The sequence below is a fragment of the Protopterus annectens genome, chromosome 4.part0 (assembly GCF_019279795.1).
Source record: "Protopterus annectens isolate FY-2018-M chromosome 4.part0, PAN1.0, whole genome shotgun sequence".
Classification (NCBI taxonomy): Eukaryota; Metazoa; Chordata; order Ceratodontiformes; family Protopteridae; genus Protopterus; species Protopterus annectens.
The window spans coordinates 510,585,371-510,609,038 of NC_056733.1; the positions used below are offsets into that span (position 1 = coordinate 510,585,371).

Sequence of the window (23,668 nt, forward strand, 5' to 3'; positions counted from 1 at the left end):
TGGTATCAGGACTGTTGTGTATTGCTGTACTGTCTGTAGTAGTGGCACCACTGTTAGCTTGTTAGCATACATTTGATTATGGCAGTGTAGCTATTAATTTCTTTCCTGTATTTGTTGCTTAGTGTCACAGGTGATCTTGACAGTGGCTGTGTAGGACTCAACACCTGATGTCAGAGTATCTGCAGACTCTGATGATGATGTTGGCCAAAGAGAGGCACATTCAAGGGGTGCAGAGGTTGAATCGGACACTGAGGTTGACATTCAGCCATCCTCTTTCAATGAGCCCTCAGATATTCGACTGGTGGAGGGTGAGACACTTAATCAGATAAGTGCAGTTACTGTGGCTTCAGGGCCTGTTGACTGCGGACATAGCCAAAGTCTAGGCAAGATGCCACACAGGAGGGTTGTTATGGGTGCTCGGAGGAGGCCTGCTGTCCATCCTTCACCTGTTTTAGATGTGCCTTACTGTGCCACTCGATGCATGTTTAAGGCCGTCATGGAGGTGCAGGCATGTTTCCATATGTCCTTCAGAGAAATGCTTAGGGTTGTAGACATGGCACAGGCTGACATGCGTGACAGTCTCCACCATGTTGCCGATTCAATGGATCAGCTGAATGACGCATTGGAATGGGTGGTGTCTTTGATGGAACGCTTGCTGGGAAGAGGGATGGCATCCTTGTGGACATAGGTCACCCACATCACCTGCTGTTAGCCAGCTTGGCTGTGCCAGATCATGCTCCTATAGTGGCACTACTTCCACTGGCTCAGTCAGTGGTTGAGTTGTCCACTCCCAAATGTGGCAGGCCATTTGGTCATGGTCCTGGGCATCCTCATGAGGGGACCTCATCCAGCAGACATAAGTCACATTTAGGTAGCAACAGTGCATCTGACTTTGAGTGTGGATGAGCCAGTGCAACTCCTGGCAGAGCCAATTCTCATGTTCAGATATGACAAGGATGAACTGCCACCTGTACCATACATGGCTCACACCTGTCCAACATACAAAGGCATAGAGCTAGCACAGAGGTTGGCTGTATTCATGCAGACACTCACACAACAGCTTCACCTGGAGGACCCATACAGGCACACGCACAGCAGTTACGTGGTTCATCCGTGAAGCTTAAAGCTCATTTTGTTTCACTGGCCATTTGGTACATTATCCAAATGTCTGCCTTCCCTTTTTTACTCACACGCACTCACCCAACCTTTTGTTTCAGCCTAGGCTTCCTGCCCCCCCACAACATCCTGTGGAAGTGATAACTGTGCCATATCCGATATCCTTGTTTTCTTTGTTTTAGATTCAAGAATACATAGCATTTGTGTCTGATGCTCAGGAAGTATAGCTGACTCACTACTTAGTATGTCTGTGTTTGTGGTGATGTTTTGTTGATTATATCTTTGACATATTTTGGTCTTAGAAAGTTAGTTGATAGAATCAAACATTTTTTGCATCAATGTTGCTAATGATCTTGTGAGGTCTGAAACTGAAATGTGTATTATTACTTTCTAACTTCTGTATTGATTTTCCAGTCCAAAAGTATGATGCTAAACTGAGGATATTCGCTGACCATCAGTACTTTTGAGAGGTGTGATTGTGTGCGTCTTTGATGCCTGCGGTCTACTTTCTGATAGAAGACACATGTAGTCACACAAGTCTCTGCTATCACATGTTAGTCATTTCTGTACACATCACCCACCTTCTATTTTCTTTAATTACCAAGTATCAACATGCAAGGATATACTATCTGTTCATATTATTGCACAAAACACACCAGGTTCAACACTTTCCTTGTAAATGCAGCAGTTGCAACACTTTTAGTTCAGGGCTGACTCTGCCTTATGCCAGCAGCACACAGCCATTACATGGTTAGGTAAAGGTTGTGAGTGCTACCCGGCATCAATGTTACTATATGTGTGTGGGTAGGATGAAGGTTTTAGACCCTTAGGTGGTGAGTGAGTGTGCTCTGCGTTGCCTCTTAGCTAATTCATGGGCATATTGAGCACACTTACATCTGCCTGCACCCACAGCAGGCTGGTTGCCCCTCTGACTCTTCACCTGTGTGTGGCTGTGGTAATCTTGGCATTGGTGGTGAGATGTGTGTACCTTCCCCTTTTTGATACTGCTGAAGCTGCTTTCTCAGGATGACAATGTATAGCATGGCACAGATGGTGAATATTTCATTATATGTATGTGGATTGTACTGCAGGGCTCCCCCAGATGTATCTAGACACCGGTACCACAACTTCAGCAGCCCAAACACACACACTGATATTTTTGGTTTGAGCGTATGCCTCATTATGGCTGTGTTTGCATTTCTGATGGACGTCATCACCCATGGTTCCAGTGCATAACCTGCATCCTCCAGTATATGACCCTGTGGGATATCCCCCCAGTGAACATCTGATGCAGTTGGGAGGTATGCTAGATATGTGAGTTGTGGTAACTGCCTTGGTTGCCAGCACACACGTTCAAGATGATACCCTTAGCATTACACACGACTTGTCAGTTAATAGAGTGGAAGCCCTTCCTATTTGTGTAGCCCCTTCCCTTAATTTCTATATGTGACAATCCGTGGCACCCAGTACTTCAGAGTAGAACTCCTGCATATTTGTATCCCTGTCCTCAGGAGTGTGGGGGAAATATATGTGGTCACTGGCATGTTGGATCATAACATTCAGGAATTGATGAAGGATCCTGGATGTTGATGCCGGTGACACCCCCAGCATGTCCCCAGTTAGTCTCTGAAAGGTTCCTATAGTTAAAAGTTCCAAGTGCTGCACATATCTTTGTGTCTACTGTTATTATTTCTTCTCGGTTTGCCCTGGCTCTGATTTGAGGACAATAGGCATTGTAGAGTTCCTGTAGTACGTCTCTGTCCATCCCGTAGTGCTCTGCAGTTTCCACATCATGCAGATTGTGATAAGTGAAATGGGGTCTGAAAACTCTTCTCCTTATTGGCCGTGTTCTGTTAGCAGCAGCAGCAGCATAGGCTTCAGCCTGTTGCACATACACATGAATCAAAGCAACAGTAGACCCTAACATTGTTTCTGTGTAGACTCCTTTCCATGGCTGTATTCTAATAAGTTTTGAAATTCGCAAGGAAAACCAGTACTGAGATTACACAGATGCTTTATAGCTTGTTGAATAGCTCCTCCATTTTGGATTGGTTGATTAACATCACGTTCAGCTGCTTATGCAGTAATTAGCATGCCACAGTGTTTTCTTTGTTTGCACAGCTCTGCACACCCTGTAGTGCCGCTTACTGAATCCAAAGCAGTGCACTGTCGTGTGGATACGCACACTGTAAAGGACCATGTAGGGTTTATTGAATCTGGCCATATGTTAAAAAAAGAGTAGATAAAAAGTTATTTTTATATATGGAATGAATGAATAAATGAAATTGTGTTAAATGGTAAATAGATTTTTAGCAGCAATATTAAGTAAAATCAAATGGTGGTTATGGAAAAAGGAGTCAGGGTCTAATAGGGATGAAAATTTGGTATGACTGTAAAGTAAATTATGAATTTGATTAAACAGATTTGTACATCTATATATTTGTACATTTGTAAGTATCTGTAAATATGTAAATATTTTGTAAGTAAGAGTTCTTTTGTATATAAATAAAGGAACCCTGCTCTTTTTGATAGTTGTCTTGGGATCTTTTACATCCATCTCATCTACCACCAACTCAGGAAGATGGGGCCTTGTTTTAATGTCTCATCAGAAAGGGCAACACTCTAAGACAGTAGTTAAATGTACAGTGATTTAGACTTGTAAACGTTCCAGATTTAATATATGAAATTTGGAAAGCAAAAATGTTATATTCCAGCCCGCTAATATTAGCTTTTAAATAATTTAAAATATCTATGTATATATGGGTGTGTATGTATATTATATGTGTGCGTGTGTATATAGGTCGACTTCAAATCAGTGAAAGCCTGCATCGTTGAAGCCCAATTCATCGAGCCGAGTTTGCCAAACATGTTCTGGGATTCGATGTTGTCAGAAATTGATTGTGCATATTCGGCATACTCGTCTTGATGAATTGAGTTTCGATAATGTCAGTTTTTGCTGATTTGAAGTAGACCAATGTGTATATGTTTATGTATACATATATACGTATATGCATATGTATGTGTGTGTGTGTGTTTGTGTATGTATATATATATATATATATATATATATATATATCTAGAGAGAGAGAGAATAGGACAGAGTTTGTTATGACCTTCAAGATGTGATTCAGTTGTTTGATTCAGGGAAGTTTTGTACTGGCAGAGGATGATGGAGCCTGCAAAGAATAGGGACATCATTGAAAATATGGGAGCAGGAAATGGTAGTGGATTAGGTAACGAGATGAGACATGGCAAAGTGGATTTGGAGAAGAAAATGCAGAAGAAGGCCAACTGAAAGAATGGGGAAGGAATAAGAGGGGGAAGGACAAAGGTTGTTAGATGAGTACAGGCTAGGGCTGCAGCACAGAATAATCTGTAGGAAAAAGAAAGCAATACAGCCAGAGAAGAGAGGCAAGATGAAGGAAGAAAGCAAAGGTGAAAGGCCACATATAGAGCACTGACAAGTGATGAGGAAATAAAAAAAAGTCAGGGGTTGCCTTAGAAGAACCAACACCACATAAGACATTAGGGCAGAAGTGGGTAGGGAAGTAACATTTGGGAAGATGGGAGTTCTGGAGGTGAAAGAGGATAGTGGGGAATAGTACAAGAGGGACTGGATTGGAAAGGGATCTAATGCAGTACAGGGAAGGAGGCAACCAGCACAGCCATGCAAGAGAGCTGGCATCGCTGAAAGAGGAAGTACAGGGTTGCATAAAGAAGGTTAATGGCATAGAGCTGAAAGTGAAGAAGTTGAAAGCCGCCTATAGAGAGTTTAGTGGAATTTGGTGATAAAAGATTCAGTAAAGAAGAGATTGAGAGTCTTAGCAAGTGGAAAAATGAGGAAGCACATTACAAGGAAATTAAATGAAATGATATTTGGAATTAGAGTAAGATATGGAGGAAATAACCAAGGGGGAGTGGTGGATACACACTGTGGTGCATGTAGGCACCATTGATCTGTCAGTGGAGACAGCTGAGGTGGTAGCACATTGGGCCACAGTGGTGGCAGAGAGGTGTTACAAGAGGGAGTTGGTGGTGTAGTGTTCTTAGTGTTCTCAGAAGTTTTACATGTCCTGGCAGCCAGCATGCATAGGAAGAGAGGATTAGGGGGCAACAACATGCTGTAAAGATTTGTAGGAAGATGAGGGAGATCTGGCAGAAAGACTGGCTGTTGGACTGTAATAACTCCATCTTAAACAAGAAGTGACACTCAGGTTTACCTTTATATTACAAAAATGAGTCTGAATGATTGTACCTTTAGACAAACATGGAAGGAAGGAGGCGGTGTCACAGAAGCAAAATAAGGGCTTGGTATTCATACAATACAGAGAATTAAAAAAAAAAAACAGAAGCAGAGCATAGCAAAGAAGCAGACAAGGATGAAGTGATGCTGGAGAGAAGTAGGCAAAATGGGTACCTAGATTAAGTACTTTGGTAAAGTAGAGTAAGGGAATGTAGTGTAATAAACCTCTTCTGTTTGCCTTAACAGCATGTCCATCATTTTCATTGATCCATCCCCTTCAGTGAGATGCATGTAAAAGAAATGGATGTGAAAGTCATCCAGGACTCGTTTACTAGATATGATTGCAACCATCTAAGCCTTACTGTAGCTTAGGGAAAGCAATTAATTCATAGAAAGCTAGAGCAGTTTAGAACTCAGACCTTTTTATTGTCATTGGACCAAGACTTAGTTAAGTAAGAGTCCAAAAAGTAGAGCTTTTGTGCCTTCTGTATTCATTGACTTATTTATCTGGTTAGTATTGGTCCTTGTCTGATTCGGTTGTGAGAGAACTCATGTTGTATTTGAGTGTTAAAATTATATAAATAGCAATTGGGAGTTGATTTCAAGATGGCTTTATAGCACACATGTTAAAAAGTTTTTTTTAATTTTTATTTTTATTTGTATGCCTTTAAAAAAAAGCTATACCTGTCTGTATTATATACCTAGTGTGTGCACAGCAGACTTCTGTTTTATTTATTCCTTGGGTTTGAGGATCAACCCTGTTAAAATAAATGAATTGCTTAGTTTTGTACCACCTCCAGATTTCTAAATATGATGAGAACATGCTAGTGGTTTGATAGTTTATCATGTCATCTGTAACACTGATTAAAGACGATGAGTGACTGGAGGCCAGCAAACAGGAATAGCAGAGGAGGAAATGGCAGAATTCATGGAGGATCTGAATCTGTCAGGAACAAACTGGGATATTACTAAATTAAAAGTAGGTAGGAGTTGAATGTTGTCCTAGACTGTGACAAATTCAGTCAGCTGACCTGAACCAGAAAGTGTGCCGTTCTGGATGTAGAACTAACTACGGAAGATGTGGTCAAGAATGGAGAGAATGAAGGCTTTGCTAGTTAACAGTGATTAGTGACCCCAGGAATGTGCATTTGAAAGCTGTGATAGTTAACAATGATCATCAACAAACTGCAAGCTAACTTCACTTAATTATACAGGCTTTCCACTTCCAACATGTTTCTAATCAACCCCAGTAAAACTGATGTAGTGCACGGAGTGCCATGATTTTGCTAAAAACGTGGCTAAATTACATCCTGGTACAGCACTGATGTAGCGTGAAACCCAACTTTAATGCTTAGTAGGATGCTTAAACATTTACCAAGCAACCACCTAGGTCCTGTTAACATTGTATCTGCACTAAAAGTAGACATCACCAACCAAAAAACAGCAGCAGGAAGTAAAACAGGTTTCAACTCTTGTTTCTGCCTTCTCTTTGCTGAAGTACACCCACTATTTTGGTTACAGCTGCTTCCATTATGCAGGGAATACTTAAAGATGTCAACCACATCCCCACTGCTTTACCATCTTTCAAAGCTAGCATAACACATTATAGGTTCATAGGTAAGTACTAGACTATCGGCCCAAGGGCCTACGTAAGCCTAGCCAGCAAGGTTCCATAGCTTACGCCACCCAAGAAAGTTATTTTCCTGTGCCACTGTCCAGCAGAGACACAGAAGTGATCCCCGGGGTGTATTTCCTATTTCCCATCCACTCATCAAGATTTTTCTTCGAGTGCTAATGAAGAACTTTGCTTGACATAGATGGGTAGCTTGTTCCAGAGTACAGGAAGTCTCTGGGACAGGAATCTATCCCTCCAGCATGTCCTGTTTTTTGTAGTGACAAGGTTTAGGTCCCTAGAGCGTGTAGCTCGGAGGCATTGGGATTTCTTTAGGTGTAGCATGTCCAACAGCTCTGGGTTTGACATAGCTTTATATGTTAGGCAGAGGTCACCTCGGAGTAGGCGATATGCTACGAAGTAAAGCTGGAGTTTTTTGAGGTGGTCAGTATAGGGCATTTGTTTGAGGCCAGTAATCCTCTTTGTGAGGTTCTTCTGTGGCCTTTCTAGCTGCTGCAGATGTCTTGTGAGGTAAATTCCAAAAGGGGGTGTTGTACTCTGTAATGGGTCTAATGAGTGATGAGTAGAGGGGAGCAATGACCTCTTTTTTCCTGGATGAGAACCCTTTTATGATGAGGTGTGCCATGTAGAAGGACTTCCTGACTACTGTGGCGATGTGACTATCAAAGGAGAGACTACTGTCCACTTGGGTCCTAAGGTCTCATAGATTGCTGCCTATGTGGTAGTTCATGGGTACAGAGTTTTTACCAAAGGGGATGGCACTGTACTTTTTGGCATTGAGCTTGAGGCCATGGCTCTGACACCAGGCATCTGTCTCAGCAAGGCCCTTGTGTAGGATGTCCACATCATTTGGGGACTTGACAATGGCTCCTAGTTTGCAGTCATCTGTGAACTTCGTTAGCCAGAGGACTTCTGTGTTAGCCTGTACTTCAGAGAAGTAGATACCAAACAGGAGAGGTCCCAGGACGGAACCCTGTGGTACTCCACTTGTCACTGCTTTGAGGTCAGATTTGGAATCTGCAACTTTTACAGTGTGGTTTCTGCCAGTGAGCCAGTTGGCAACCCATCTTGTAACGTAGGGATTTATACCTAGTTTAGTGAGTTTGGCTATAATTCCAGAATGGGGGATGGTGTTGAAAGCCTTGGCGAGGTCAAGATAGGCTGTGTGAACCACCTTACCCTCATCCATGGCTTTGGTGACTGCCTCAAAGAAGTCGATCAGGTTCAGGAGGCATGATTTGCCTTTCACAAACCCGAATTGGGTGGGATCCAGAGTTTGGAGGTTACCAATGTCTTTGTTTATGAGTTCCATGATGATACGTTCCATGGCCTTGCAGACCAGGTTCGTCAGGCTAATAGGTTGATAGTTCCCGGGATCCGTGGTGGCTTCCCCTTTGTGGAGTTTTTACATTTTTTAATCTTAGTTTTGATTAATTTGGAGTGCATGGAGAAAATAAATCTCCATGTACTAAAAAGAATTATGACTGAATCTCCGAATGCAACAGAGTGTTACGTGTTCTCGATATGGACGCCAGGATTCACCTGTCAAGCTTCACTCTTGAGGAGGCATCATTGTCTTGAACATCTAATATACTTATTACAATTGGTGACCCGATCATAATCCTCTATTTTCTGGACTTTACTACAAAGAAACTACCTACTATCCCCCCTCCTTGTATAAAAGGATAATAATGGTAGTATTATCCCCACTATCACTGAACAAAGATACCTAGGCTTCATTCTTGAAACAGCTCTTTCTTTTACAATGCACACTTTTAAAATATAACTAATAAAGTCCTAATTCATCTGAAAATTTGTTACAAGATTAGTCATCTTCTCTCCAAAATCCTGATTAGCCATTGCAAAAAATGTTTTACTACGTAAATTAGAATACAGGGTCCCTTTTTGTCATAACACTCTCTTGAAATGGTAGATTTGTGGTAGCAAGGGACTGCTGGCAAGTGAAAAGGATTACACTGGCATGTATTTATATTTCAACTAAAACAGCTATTATGGAGTCTAAGAAAATTTGGGGAGAAATATCATCTTTCAGCAGGGAATATTACAGGTGGGGACTGGAACTTGATTTGCAACAGTGAGAATGTATCTGGGGACCTAGGAAGGAAATTATAACAAAAGAGGTTAGATTTCTGAAAAAAATAACAATATTTGGTGTGGAAGATGTGAGTTAATTACTCCAAGGTATAGTAACTGGGCTAGGTAGGACAGAAGTTATATTTCACAGGATCATATGCATCTAATTGAAAGCTTCAGCACACATTCAGTAACTATTTCAGGTCATGTGCTAATAACAGCAGTGATAAAAATGCAGGTAAAGAAGTACAAATGAGACACTGGTGCTTTCCCACCTACTTGTTAAAAAGAGAGGAATTTAAGGAATGGGTAGTGGAAGGTATTTGAGAGTTAGTAGGGAAGATATGAATTTCTTCAGAAGTTACAGCTAAGGGAGAGAGATAAAATGAAAGAGAAGTTTAAAAATAGGATATAAATAAAAGAAAAAAGAGAAATGTTAAGAAGTAACAATAATTATTTAGTCAGGCTGACAAAGGTTTAAATATTACAAAATAAGAGGGATTTCACAGAAAAAGTAGAGGTGCCATTGCAGTTTATTAAAGAGAAAATAAGGGAATATTTGGATAATATGCACAGGTTAAGAAAGATTGCTGTTAAGCAGTTGTTTTTTATGATAATTCCAGTGCGCAAACATTTTTTGCACAACAGTTTAGGCAGCAGAAATTTGAAGCTGGTGTTGTCAAACTTAGGGAGCCTATAACAAGAAAAATAACCAGAGATCCTGCAGAGGTATTGGAGATATTTTGTAAATTTTTTATGAAAATGTATATAAAGCAAAGGAATGTGGAAATCAAGGAAAAGCACAGATGGAAATATTTATGGAAGACTTAGATATGCCAAGGTTAGAGATAGATGAGGCCCAACAGTTAACAATTAATACATGAGATAAGATAAAATTGTGTTGTATAATCAATCTGCAGGAATGTCTCCAGGAATAGATAACATTCCTGTGAAAATTTGGAAGCTGGGAGGAAAGAAAGTGATAAAGATCTGGAAGCGTTTGCTTAATAGTATTGTAAAAATAGGAGAAGTGTCAACATCCTGGTAGAAAGCTGTGGTGGCTGTAATACCCAAGGACAGTAAACACCCATCCAATACAGCTTCATATAGACGTATTTTAATGTTAACCTATGATTATAAAATGTTTATATGTATATTACCTATAAGAATTAGAAAGGTGTTGCTGAAATAGATAAATATGAATTTGTGGTTTTGTGGAGGGGCAGCATATTAACCACATTAGTAGAAAAATGTTGAGCAGGGGGAAGAGAAGTGTAAGAAAATACTGCTGCTGTTGGTGGGTTTGATGCAGAGAAAGCATTCAACAGCGTAAGCTGAGATTTTATGAGCAGGGCAATGGAAGCATTATCTTTTAGCCTTAAGAAAAATTACCCTGGCTATCTTTAAGAAAAACTAAATAACACCCTATTCTATTAAATGCATTGAAGGATAAAGGCTGCCAGGGAAGCTGCTATCTCTTCTTCACTTCCAGTAATTTAAAACTTTATTTTCATTCTGAACTGCTTGGCCTTGTACCTTTAAATTTTGCCTTTCCCTCAGCAAGCAATGCTCTGAACTCTCAGGAATGTACAACTGCCTTCCACTGCAGATTTCTTAACTCCCACTGAACATTTGATGTTAAGTTGTCTATCTCGCCTTCATTCTTGCTGGTTGGGATCGGAGATGATCCTCAGCTCCGACTCGGCCATCTTCTATAGCTCGAGAGCTGTTAACTGGCTTGAGGCTCCCCGTAATCCCATGATGCCTAGAGCTAGCTACCCAGATCTCGTTTGCTGCTTCAGCTGCGAGGTGTCGTTTTTCTGGCTCAGGCTAGTATAAAGTTTCTTTATAGAACCTTTTTATTAGAAATAGTCTTTTTCTTAGGGGTTTTTGTTAATCTTTAGTCTTATATTTGTTGTGTTAGCTAGTGTGTATTTGTAGCTTCTTTCCCTTCCCTTTAGAACTTGTTTAATTTAGAGAGTTCTCCCCCTCGCCCCCCTCCTTATTCCTTTTATGTCAGGTTAGCTGTTTAAGTTAGAGGCTTTCCTTCTACCTTCTTTATAGGCTAGCCATTTGAGTTAGAGGATTTCCTATCAAAAAAAAAAACTTTAGCTTTAGTCTGTAGTGTACTGTGTCTTTTTTCTGTAGACTGTATTTTGATTGGTTAGCTATTGTATTTTATGTTACAGGATGTCCAAAGAATCCAAGGTGTCTGGGTTCAAGAAGTGTGACTCATGCTGTCAGAAAATGTCTCTGACAGATGGGCACACTTCTTGCATCTATTGTTTAGGCACTGTGCACCTGCAGGACTCTTGTTCTATCTGCCATGCATTTAGTCCAAGAGTTCTGCAGGAGTGTAGGAATAAGCTTATTCTTAGGGGCCTTTTAAAGCCCCAGGATTCACTCAGCCTGTGAAATCCCCTAAAACTACCAAATTGTCAGCTCCAAGTTCAGAGCCGTCTTTGGTTCAGACTCTACCTGCTACTTCGGTTCCGGCTGGAACCGATAAGACTATTTCCCCGTCGGCTCCATCAGAAACTTCGGAGCCTTCGTGGAGCCACAAGAGGCTGAGGTCCCCTTCTCTGGAATTGATACATTCAGCTTCTTGGTCTCCCCTGCTGCAAAATGAGCGCAGTCACAGATCTTCTCACTCCTCTCGATCCTCTAGGCTCTCGGATCACAACGTGGAGAGAGTGGTCAGTAGGTTGCTAAAGTCACAGGCACTTGCCAAGATGTTGTCCAGCCCTCAACAGGTGTCTGCTCCATCCACTTCTATCGATGTTCCGCCTCCGACTCCATTGAGCTCGGAGCCGGGGTTCGAGTAGTGGAACTGTCGGCTCCGATATCTTTATCTCCTTCGGTTCCATCGTCAGCTCTGATTCCCTCAATGGTGCCGTCCATCGAGGGATCTGGGTGCCGGGGCTCCCTCGTCGGCTCCGAGGAGGGCGAGTGGCATTGGATCCTTGTCCAACCCCATTCTCCCTCTCGGAGCTTCGATGCAGGTGAGCTTTGCTCCTACATTGGCCTTGGAGCCGTCTCCCTTGGTGCAGAGAAAGATTCCAATTTCCTCGGAACCGGAGTTTTCTCTGCATTGTGGCAGGGACTCCTTCGATGTCATGAGGAGTGTGCTGGCCACTGAGTCAGCTCCACTATCTGCCCCGTCCCCTGTAGTGCCTGTGCCAACCTCTGCTCCTCCTCCTCCTCAAGACCCCAAGCGTGGGGAACCGGCACTCTAGGACACCCCATTTGGTGTTTCCTCTTCTTCCAAGGTCTCCCCTGATCATTCAGAGAAGCTCCCTCGTAAGAAGTAGTGCAAGAGGAAGCACATTGACTCCCCCTGAATCTGTCACTTCTTGTACAGACTTAGATGATTTGGAAGGGTCCCCAAGATCCCCCTCTGAAGATGTTTCCTTTTCGGACATCCTCAAAATGCTTAAGCAGAGGGGGAACTGGAATCCCCTAGCCCCTACCGAGGATGAGTCTGTATTCCTGGATGCGTTCAGTTCCCGACCTTCCACCTACTGGGTTTCTCCGCTTTTCGATCCACTTATGTCTGTGGTGGCTCAAAAGGCTTGGTCAGCCCTGGATACAGTGGAACCAACTCCTAGACCCCCTGGCAAGTTCATCACAACACCCCATGATAAGCAGTTCCTTACCAAAGGTGTTCCTGTTGATCCCATGGTGGTAGCAGCAGCCACCAAAAAAGAGTTAGCGGAAACCTCTTCGTTTGTCCATCCTCCTAACAAGGAGTGTAGGACCATGGACAGATACGGGAAGCAAATGTTTGCTTCAGCATCCTTTTCTATGAGGTCACTGAACTACTTATGCCATTTTACCCGGCTTCAGAGGGATCTCCTTAAAGAGCTCGGAGATACCCTTCAAGATCCATCAACTGAGGGGGCTCAAGCTAAAGTGGCTTCCCAGCTGGTGACCCGTAATTCTGTAGTCAACTCCTCCATGAGGCTCATTTCCCATGCAGCCGATGGTGCGAGTAGAGCCGCAGATATGGGCGTGGCCCTCAGGAGACCTGCATGGATGCAGCTGTGTAACTTTGCGGAACCCTTTAGAGCGTCATTCAACAACACCCCCTTTGATGGTTCCTTTCTTTTTGGACCACAGGTGAAAGACACTTTGACTGGGTGTGAGCAAGAAGGCAAGACTCTCTCTGCCGTGGGTGTCTGTTTTTCCACTCCTTCCAGACCATACCCCAAGGGTCACAAGAGTGGTAAAATGTGGTTCTGAAAATCCCAGGGAGCCTTGCCTGACACACGTAGTGATTTTTTCTCCAGGGGCAGAGGGGGAAACAACAACAATAGACGCCGCCTTCGTGGCAGAGGGGGTCCGCAGAACCAGGGCAACAGAGAATCCTTATCTGAGAAGCCCTTTCAGCATCCCTGAAGGGTTGCCCGGCTGCCTGCATTTGGAGGTATTCGGGGGAAGACTTTCACTGTACCCAAAAGCCTGGCAAAATTTAACGCAAGACAAATGGGTATGGTCACTTATATCCGGAGGTTACAAAATTCCCTTCTCTCAACCCCCCTTACCGTTGAGAAAATCCCTTCCAGATGTTCCACCCAATCTGAGGGACCAAGCAGCCATAGAAGTTTCAAGACTGCTAGAAAAAGAGTCATCCAGGAAGTCCCGGCAGACCACGGATCCGGAACTTACTCAAGGTTCTTTTTGGTACCAAAAAAGACAGAGGACTGGAGACCGATTCTGGATCTCAGCAGACTAGACAAGTCTGTTCAAAGAACAAAGTTTCGGATGGTCACGCTACAGTCCATTCTACCCTTTCTGGGTCAGGACAATTGGATGTGCTCCATAGATCTTCAGGATGCGTACTACCACATCAAAATGGACAGACGCTCCAGGAGATTCCTTCGCTTCCAGCTGGAAGCCGGTCATTACCAGTTCAGAGCGCTGCCCTTTGGTCTCACCACAGCCCCCAGGGTTTTCACCAAATGTATGGCAGTGGTCACGGCTCACCTGAGACATTGAGGATTCCAGGTGTTTCCATATCTAGATGACTGGCTCCTCACTGCTACTACCAGGCAACAACTTCTGCAAGCCAGGGGCTACACTATCACAATCTGCTCCCAGCTAGGCATTACAATAAACTTCAAAAAATCTGCCTTGTTGCCCTGTCAATCTATCACCTATATAGGAGCAGACTTAGACACAAGGAAGATGTCCGCAAGGCTACCGCCAGAAAGGGTGTCTACAATTCGCCAGCAAGTACAAATTCTAATACAGAGCAAAAGGATCCAAGTCAGGTTCATCCTTCAAACTCTGGGTTCCATGGCAGCGGCAATTCTTCTAATCCCTCTGGCCCACTTTCACATGAGGATCCATCAGTGGCTTCTGTTCACACAGTGGTCTTTCCAACAGCTGCCCGTGTCTCACATGATCATGATTACAGAAGCATGCAAAAGGCACCTTTCCTGGTGGATGGTCTCCCCACTAGTGACTCAGGGCAGACCCTTCATTCAGCCCCCTCCGATTGCCACAGTGACCACAGACGCCTCCCTGATAGGGTGGGGGGGCATTATCAGGGAAGGACAGTCCAAGGTACTTGGCAACCTCATGAGTACCACCTGCATATAAACGTCCTAGAAATGAGAGCCGTGCTCCTAGCGTTGCAAGCTCTTCAAGACTCAATCCTTTCTGGGACCATTGCAATTCAAACGGACAACATGTCAGTGGTCTGGTACATCAACAAGCAGAGCGGAACCAGGTCCTACCCCCTATATTGAGAAGCACTCAGTCTCTGACAGTGGGCGATTTCCTTCCAACGATTTCTGATTGTGACACACATCCCTGAGAGGTCCAACGTCATAGCGGACAGGCTCAGCAGAGCTATTCTCATGCCTCACGAGTGGTCTCTGAATCAGGTAGTTACGGATCTGATCTTCCGCAAATGGGGACAGCCTTGCTACGATCTTTTTGATTGCAGCAACTACTTCTCCCTTCTTCCACTTCCAGGTCACACACCCAGAGATGCTGTAGTCCACGATTGGCCTCAGGGACTTCTTTATGCCTTCTCTCCATTTCCCCTGATACCGAAACTCATACAGAAAGCAATACCGTTGGTTTGCAAAATGATCCTCATTGCCCTTTACTGGCCTCGACAGATACGGTTTCCGTTCCTGCACCATTACCTTCTCGATCAGCTCTGGACTCTAGATCCGATTCCAGACCTACTGATTCATCAGTCAGGCGGGCTGCATCAATCCCTCCAAACACTCTTGCTCACCTTGGTTGCTCCACTTCCAACCATAGCCAGGCTTCCCAGCATTTACCCGGCCGTGCATGAGATTATTGTCTCCTCTCACAAGTCCACAACTAGAAAGACTTATGCTAGCAAATAGAAATGTTTTTCTTGTTGGGCAGAGGCTAGGAACGTAGATCCTTTTTCAGCCCCAGTCCACGAAATTTTGGAGTTCCTAGCACAACTTTTTCATTCTGAGTCCGCATCTGCTACAGGCAGGGTTCAATTGACGGCCATTTCTAACTTTCATGTTGGGTTGTCTAATTCAAACATTATGTCTTATAAGCTCTGTAAAGCCTTTTTAAGAGGGACTACTCTCCTTAGACCTCCAGTGAGAGATCCCCCTCCTCATTGGGACCTTAATTTGGTACTAACCTCCTTAATTATGCCCCCCTTTGAACCTGCAGCATCCTACTCCATTAAGTTTCTGTCTTGGAAAACACTTTTTCTGGTAGCTGTTACTTCAGCCAGACGTGTCTCTGAACTTCAGGCACTATGTGTTCGTCCTCCATACTTGGTTTTTCATAAGGACAGGGTTGCTCTGAGGACTAATCCCTCATTCCTTCTGAAAGCCTGCTCAGAAAACAATTTAAACCAATCTATTGACCTTCCTGTGTTTTTCCCTAACCACTCCAACAAGGCCGAATACAAATTACACCAATTGGACTTTCATAGACAATTGCGTTTTTACTTGCATAGGACTAAGGCTATAAGGAAGTAGGACCAACTATTTCTTTCATACGCCCTAGGCAAACAAGGTCTCCCAGTTTCCAAAGTGACCTTATCCAGGTGGTTTTCTCACGTTATTACTTTAATTTATCAATTGAGAAACAAACAGTTGCCTATCGAACCAAAAGGTCATTCTACTAGGGCTTTGGCCACCTCTGTAGCCTTCCAGTCTAGGTTGCCCATGGATTCTATCTGTGCAGCTGCTACGTGGGCAAATCCTCATACCTTTATTTCTCATTACAAGCTAGATATGGTCTCCAGGAGCAGAGCTGACTTTGGTTCCACTGTTCTGAAGAGTCCGTTCCAATGATCCGCCCTGGATTGTAGGTGCTAGGGACGCTGTCCCAACCAGCAAGAATGAAGGCGAGATAGACAACTTAACATAAAGAAGTTATGTACCTACCATAACATTCCATGTTAGTTGTCTTCGTCTCGCCTTCTTTCTTGCGTCCTACCCTCCTTCCCCCTGTCCTATTGGATTGAGAGGAGTTTTAGTTTCACTGGCTGAGTGTTCTCTGGTTTGTTTCCTCTACTGACTTAGATAGTATGACAGGTATGCTCAACCTATTTGTTTGGACAGGTTGATTCTCTGGCTATGTCTGGGGTTAGCTATTACAAATGAGATCTGGGTAGCTAGCGCTAGGCATCATGGGATAAGGGGTAACCTCGAGCCAGTAAACAGCTCTCGAGCTATAAAAGATGGCCGAGTCGGAGCCGAGGATTGGCTCCGATCCCAACCAGCAAGAAAGAAGGCGAGATGAAGACAACTAACATGGAATGTTATGGTAGGTACATAACTTCTTTTTAAAGTAAAAACAAAAAAAAAAGCTAGTGTCATTGCATATGCATGAGACTTAGCACTTTTCATGGCATTCAACACTTTGTCTTATTTGTCAGACCTAGTTGCTTACAGAATACACTTGCTTTTAGATTAAGCTAAGGACATTAATCCATTCTTTTATTCATCTATGACAAAGTAAGTGGAAACCAGTGCACTTTTATACCCCATCCCCCAACCCAACAGCCCAAGATTACAGCATATTAACTTAAACTTGATGTTGTTGAGCCTTTCTTTGCCTTTTACATTGTATTGTCTATATTTCAGAAATCTAAAAAAGTATGAGCTTGCTTTAATAGCTTTATCACATACAACGATCACTGAAAAGACTCACCCTCACCCTCCACATTTAAGATACTCCTGACTGCATACTCTATAAATCTACTTTACTATATAACATGCAGACTGTATCATTAAAGGTTTCATACAAATACTATTAAGAACAAAATTTATTTCATTTAAACTTATTTATTTTTTTCTTTTAGTGTCCTTTTAAACATTAATAACAAAAAGTGGGGTATATAGTTTACGGTACACCCACAGGTTTAACAAAGTTCCACAAAAGGCCAGTCTTTCTCAGCTACTTTTTTTTTTTTTGCAAAGGCACATTTCACAAATTTGGTTGATGCTTTATAATAGGATCACAGGTAAGTACTAGGCAAACTGCCCTGGCAGGTCATTTTAAACCTAGCCAGTTTCCATTCTTGTTTTCAAAATAACTTATCCTATCTGGTTATAGAGTGGCCTTATCTATAATCTCATATTTATTCACTAATTTCATTGTTACTGGTCATCTTCCTGTTCATCTTCATCTCCCAGCCCCAGACTCTAGTTCAAGTCCAAGGGACTTCCAATTCTTTTGGTCAGTCATGTGCTTTTTTCTCTCACAAGCATTTTCCTTTAGAATACTGGAGAAGTTTTCACTGGCAAAATCTCTCTGTGAGCTTTAGTGACAGTAAAATGAGAAGCAGAGTCCCCTTCTGTTTGGTGGCTTACTTTTTGTTGGATAAACTTTTGTATTTTCTCCTTAGCCTGTTTTTCATCCAAAAAATGTCTTTCATCCTCCAGGAAAAAAAAAAAACATTCTGAAGACAACTGTATGCAGCAGCTTGAATCTCATACGCGCCTCTTGACATTCCCTGATTGTTGGGATAAATTTAAACTATGGGATCCTTATTATGCAGCTATTAACTTGCTGTGGACTTAACACCTGCAGCCCTGCACTGGTTCATCTCTTTCCTGTTGGGGGTACAGTCAACAGCTTGCATCAAGATTAATCTCTTTGATTGCCCAGTCCCCTGCAGAGTGCTGCAGGCTGGATTGGGCAACCTTAGACTTGATGTTGTACTAACTCCCATTGAGACAGAACATTCTGGGGGGAGATGTAGAGTCATTATTGAAATGATGACGTTCAACTAAACCTCTTCTTCAGCCATTGCTTTATATCTGATTTTACTGCAATTAACCTCTTAGCGTCTGCCCATAATTATATGAATTGTAGCAGTTTTAAGGTTTAGTCCAGCAAAGTCTGAAGCAGTGTTGATGAATGGGACTATAAGATCCTCAAATTCCCTTCACCCTTTTTTAACAGAAGAGAACAGGCAGAAGTTGGTCTTAAGGTTCCAAGATGTAAGCGTATTCCTGGACCTGTGTAGGATGCTGTCACTTACAGGTAGGGTGCCAGTTGTGGTTAAGTATTTGGCTGTAATCTGAACAACATTCCAAATCAAAGAGTAGATTTCTTTTCTGATCTTGAATTAGTTATTCATGTGCTCGTATCCTCCTGACTAGACTGATGCAGTGATGTCGGCACTGGATTTTGTGACACTTTCTTAGATAGCAGTTTGTGACTGCAAAAGTCACAATCCATGAGATCCTTACACTTAACTCATTACTTCTGCTTCTGTGTTGTGTGATTTGCGGTTGCTACCAGAGCGGGATTGTTAACAAAAGAGAACTACATGACCTGAACCCATTTAATCTCGAACAGCTTATGTTCTGTTATATCAGTTACACTCTGGTAAAGAAAAGATACTAGTGATTCCTCGTGTTGTACCAAGAAGCATTTTGGCTGATCTTTTGTCTGCCTTCCACCTTGGCTGTGGCATTCACTGCTTTCTAATATGAAAGCTTCTTTTGGGAATTCCTCGAAATGCCATTTTTAGAGGTAAAATTTCTTTAAGCCTTGCAGAAAAATAATGTAATTTGTATAATTTCTGAAACTATAGTTTTCATTCTGTTTTATTAAGTTTTAATCATTTGTTAATGTTTCATAAAAGTTTTTAATTGTATCTGATTACCAAAATACAGTCTTGTTTTCCTGTAATTATCACAGTGCATAGTACTTATCACTTAAGTAAATAATTGTTTATGTTAAAACGTAACACACACGTGCACTCTATCGCTCTCCACTTCTGAGGCTTCAGCATAGAAATAAGGGGAAATTCACCCCAGGAGTCAAGATAATGATGATGATGACTAACTTTATGTGGGCCATACAGCTGTAATTCTAAATGTTTGTGATACGTACTTAGAGGCAAGTCTTGAAGACCCAGTGTAAAAGGTCTGGAGTGGCTCTGCAGAAACCAGGTGGTTAAATGCTTATTAAAATGCTTGCATCTATTCAGTTTAATGCAGTGAGATGTAGAAGTTCTCTGGGTTTCTTTGTATCTTAAAAATGTAGTTTTAATTGAAAACAGTATAAAAACACAGCAGTGCACACAGTGGTTCATTTCTTGTTTTTTTGTTTCATACTCAGATTTCTTGTTAAATATAAAATCCACTGCCTTATTTTCATGTTGGTTTTAAGTGATGAGGCACTGAAGGAATATTGTTGCTTTTGCTTCTTTTGCAGGACAGATCCAGTCAGACCTTTCATTAGTGGCCATGTGGCTAACAGTATGGCTGCAGAAGTGATTGCTTTACTTCATAATCTGCTTATGGCCCCAGAGTCAAATACAGCACAAATCTGGACTACAACTGCAGAAAAAGTAAGCAATAAAGACGTTGAGAATTTTTAACCTTTTAGCATAACTATAATTAACAAAATGTGTTAGGCGTAAATAGTCTGAGCCTCAGAATAACACTTATTTTTATTTCATGTTCAGTTTAAACAGTTATAGCTTTAGTAGTTGCTAAAAAGTCATATTACTTGTGAGACAGTGAACGTTGTCAGACTTTATATTTTATTTTGGAAGGAATCGTGCAAAAGTGGGCTTCATGTCTGTGCAGTCAGTCCTCACCCAGTCTAATTTATTTTTATACCATTCATACCTGCTTTTTTATGGGATAATATTTACCTTATGCGGGTTCTTAATTTAGCTGGTACCCAGTCCAGATAAAGCCAACATTATCCACTGCCACCTTCATTTCTTCTGTATTCAGAAGCTGAATTTATGGGTAATTCTTTAGCAGTTTAGTCTATATTCCTTGAACAGAAATGTTTGTGTTTTGTTTATTTGTTCTTAAAAAACTAGTGTGTTTATTTTAGGAATATTGTACATGTCTGCAATTTGTGAAAAGGCTCTGGTAACAAGTGTGCCTGCAGTAAACAGTCTGTCAGAAACATTTTCATATGCAGTTTTATTTATTTGGTGTCATTTCACAGTGCTAAATCTTGCGAACATTGTCTTCAATTTAGTATGGCGGCCAAAGTAAGGTATTTAAAAAGCCTGACAGTCACACTTGCTTCAAAGTGAAGAAAAGGTGAAAAAATAGAAAAAAGTGACTAAGAAATGGAAACCTGTCACTGTAGCAAACTTAAACAAGAGACTTAAAAATCTAAAAAGAATTCTAAATTGGGTTCAGGGAAAATGGAAGAAAAAAGAAATTGTGCAAAAGCTAGATAAAGAGCCTGATAAGGAAAAACAATAGTGTAAAATACCGTTGTTATGTTCTATCAGATCAGCACCCATGGACACAACACAAAATGGAATAGTGAAGTCTTTCTGAGTACTGGAACACTCACTTTCAGCAGTCCCTGTACATAACTTTTATAATAGACTAAATTTATGGGATTACTGTGCCCTTATAACATGGTAAAAACAGATTACAAGTTTTACTTGGAGAAGCTCCTGCTTGTATTGTAAAAGATGATTTTAGTGCTCTTGCAATGTGCTATTTTTAACGTCTGTGGCATTTATCAGCAGTCTTTGTATGTAAACATTTAACTGTAGCTTGTCTAGGGCCAGTGTACTCTGTAGGAGCAACAAGTTGGAATGAATTACTGAGAGCGATTTTTCTTTCTTCACAATTGCAGATAGGTTGTGGATATATAGGACTGCCACCTTTTCATTCTTCCATCTCTGGACAAATAAGCCGCATCCCCTGCAGAATGAATGCATACTCCTTGCCTCAGGGTGGTCATGTTCCTTTTAGTAAGTTACATCCACAAACAGCAGTTTAACTGTCTTACTCAGTGACTGCATGGGCAAGCTTTATTTGATATAAAGCCCTACGCAAAGTGTTCCATGGTATTCCTTACCCATGTTATCTGCCGTCACCTAGGCATCCAAACCAATACTCCCCTGTTTTCCTCCCATTCTTTCTTCCTCATACTATCAAGAATATTTTGTTTTGTTTTACCAAATGCTTTATTACTTTTCAGCTTTTTCTTACATCCTTTCAACACATCCAGAATGCTGAGAGTATACTGTAGTAACCATCTAGGAAAGAATTTAATTACGCTGGGGGTCTGGGGGCCACAATACCAACAGAAGTTATGGGATTTTGAATATTCTAAGGTACATATTAGAGATGTTTTATACAACCTTTGGTCCAGCGGTGATGGCCTGAACAAAAATCATGATGTGGGAAAGTAACTTTTTTTTCTTCCAAGGAACAAGTAATTCATGTCTAGGGCTTAATGTTCAAGGTTGATATCAAGGTAGTTGCTAGTAACCCATTAGCAGTAGCCCTCAAATTGAGAATAAAATGCTTGTGAGACTGCATAAATCGTAATCCTCTCTACTTATAAAAAAAAAAAAAAAAAAAAAAAAAAAAAAAGAGAGAACAAGATAGTTTCCTTCTGTGTAGCCTTCTGGTGTTAAATTGGGATGGAAGAGAAATGACAAATGGCCATATCTTGTATTGCAAGTTGATGCCATCTATACAGCATGCTGTCTCAGCTCTAACCCCAAAAGGTGTACACCCTCTATATACTCCTATGAACTCAAGGTAGGAGGGAAGTGAAATTACAGAGTAAAGCAACATATTTCAACCTGTTGCTGTCAACTGTGCATATGAAGTATGCCTCCTCACCCTTACACCCATTTGATAGCCACCAGTGTACATATTTGATTACAGTTGTGAAGAAAGTAAAAAAATAATACTCACAGTAATTCATTCCAACTTGTTGCTTCTACAGACTACACTGGCCTTAGACAAGCTATAATGACTTTCTATGCACATCTCTGTGTGATTTTGAGGAAAGTCAAATAAATAATAACTGCTGTGCCTGCAGTCAGTGCACAAGCTATAGAGACCTTCAATGCACAGTTCTAAAATTTGACTGAGGAACATTAAAAAAATAATGACCACAGTATCCCTTGTCGCCACACAAACAGTAGTAATCCTTGTGCCCACCTCTGAACAGGGTGAGTTTTAGACCAGGTAGGGCCCAAAGCAGAGGACAGTACTAAGACATTTATACAGACAAGGATGACAGCTCTCAGAAGGTCAAAGTGTCTAGGTGTTTTATTATGCATTCTGTGCCTTATTGTTTTTCATTACCTAGGATATTTATGTATGCATTCATATGTATTGTAGTGTGGAACACACACTGCCCCTGACAAACCACTACAAGACATACACACACACACACACACACACACACACACACACGTATGTGTTATGTAAGCAAACTGGGCGAACATCAGCTACAGCGCAATTTTGGGGGTTTGGAAGAATACAAAGCACAGGAATAACACCCATATATATAGGCTCCACAAAGATGAATGCACACTCCAAAACTCAGGGAGATAAGCACTGTGAGATAGCAATACTGCTCACTCTGCCAGTATACCAGCAATGTGTTCATTTCATATGTAGCCTAGACCATCAAAGATTGCCACTTATTTTATGCATTGCTGATGTTTAGCTATGGTAAAAAGTGAAAGAAATTATGGCCAACTTGTTGCTCTTATATGCACTTACATGCACTTCAATATCACACACACACACCCACACACATATAGGTTTACTATGACAATTTTGAAACTCCATCCGACGACCGGTATATGGTTGAAAGACAGTTTCCCCTGTTGGCAGAATGTCGACCCCAAATCAATCGACTTACACTACAGCAAATGGGTAGTGTAGGTCGATCATTTGGTTCAACATTGTGCAGGGACGTCGCTCTTCAGTGAGGAATGGGGAATTAGCCCAGTTCCTTACTGAAGTGTGATTTCGGAATTGATATATTTAATGTGCAGGAGGGTATGAGGGGTGCAAGGGGGCATACATGTAATGTACCGTTCACTGTACGCTAATGTGCATAGCAGGAGGTGAGTGACAGCACCTCCTTCAATGTTGAATACATCGACCTGTGGTGGTCGATGTATTCATTTTCGCTTTAGGTTACTATTCAAAATTCCATATTCAGCATTTCAGATTGACCTTTTTTATTGGTTGACTGAAGCTAATTGGAAATTTAAATAGTAAACTATATATAGATATATAGATATAGATATATAATATATGGATTCCCTTCAAAACAACGAATTACCGTAACAATGACTTGCATAACAG

At 41.7% G+C, this 23,668-nt stretch overlaps 1 protein-coding gene across 2 annotated transcripts in view; it reads left to right on the forward strand.

Moving 5' to 3' along the window:
• Nucleotides 1-23,668, forward strand: part of HECTD4 (HECT domain E3 ubiquitin protein ligase 4) — a 5,422,508-nt gene that overhangs the window by 3,529,202 nt on the left and 1,869,638 nt on the right. For both annotated transcript variants that reach the window (XM_044068422.1, XM_044068423.1), the window contains exon 40: nucleotides 19,776-19,911. In XM_044068422.1, coding sequence (XP_043924357.1) covers nucleotides 19,776-19,911 — 136 coding nt within the window. The remainder of the gene's footprint in view (nucleotides 1-19,775; nucleotides 19,912-23,668) is intronic.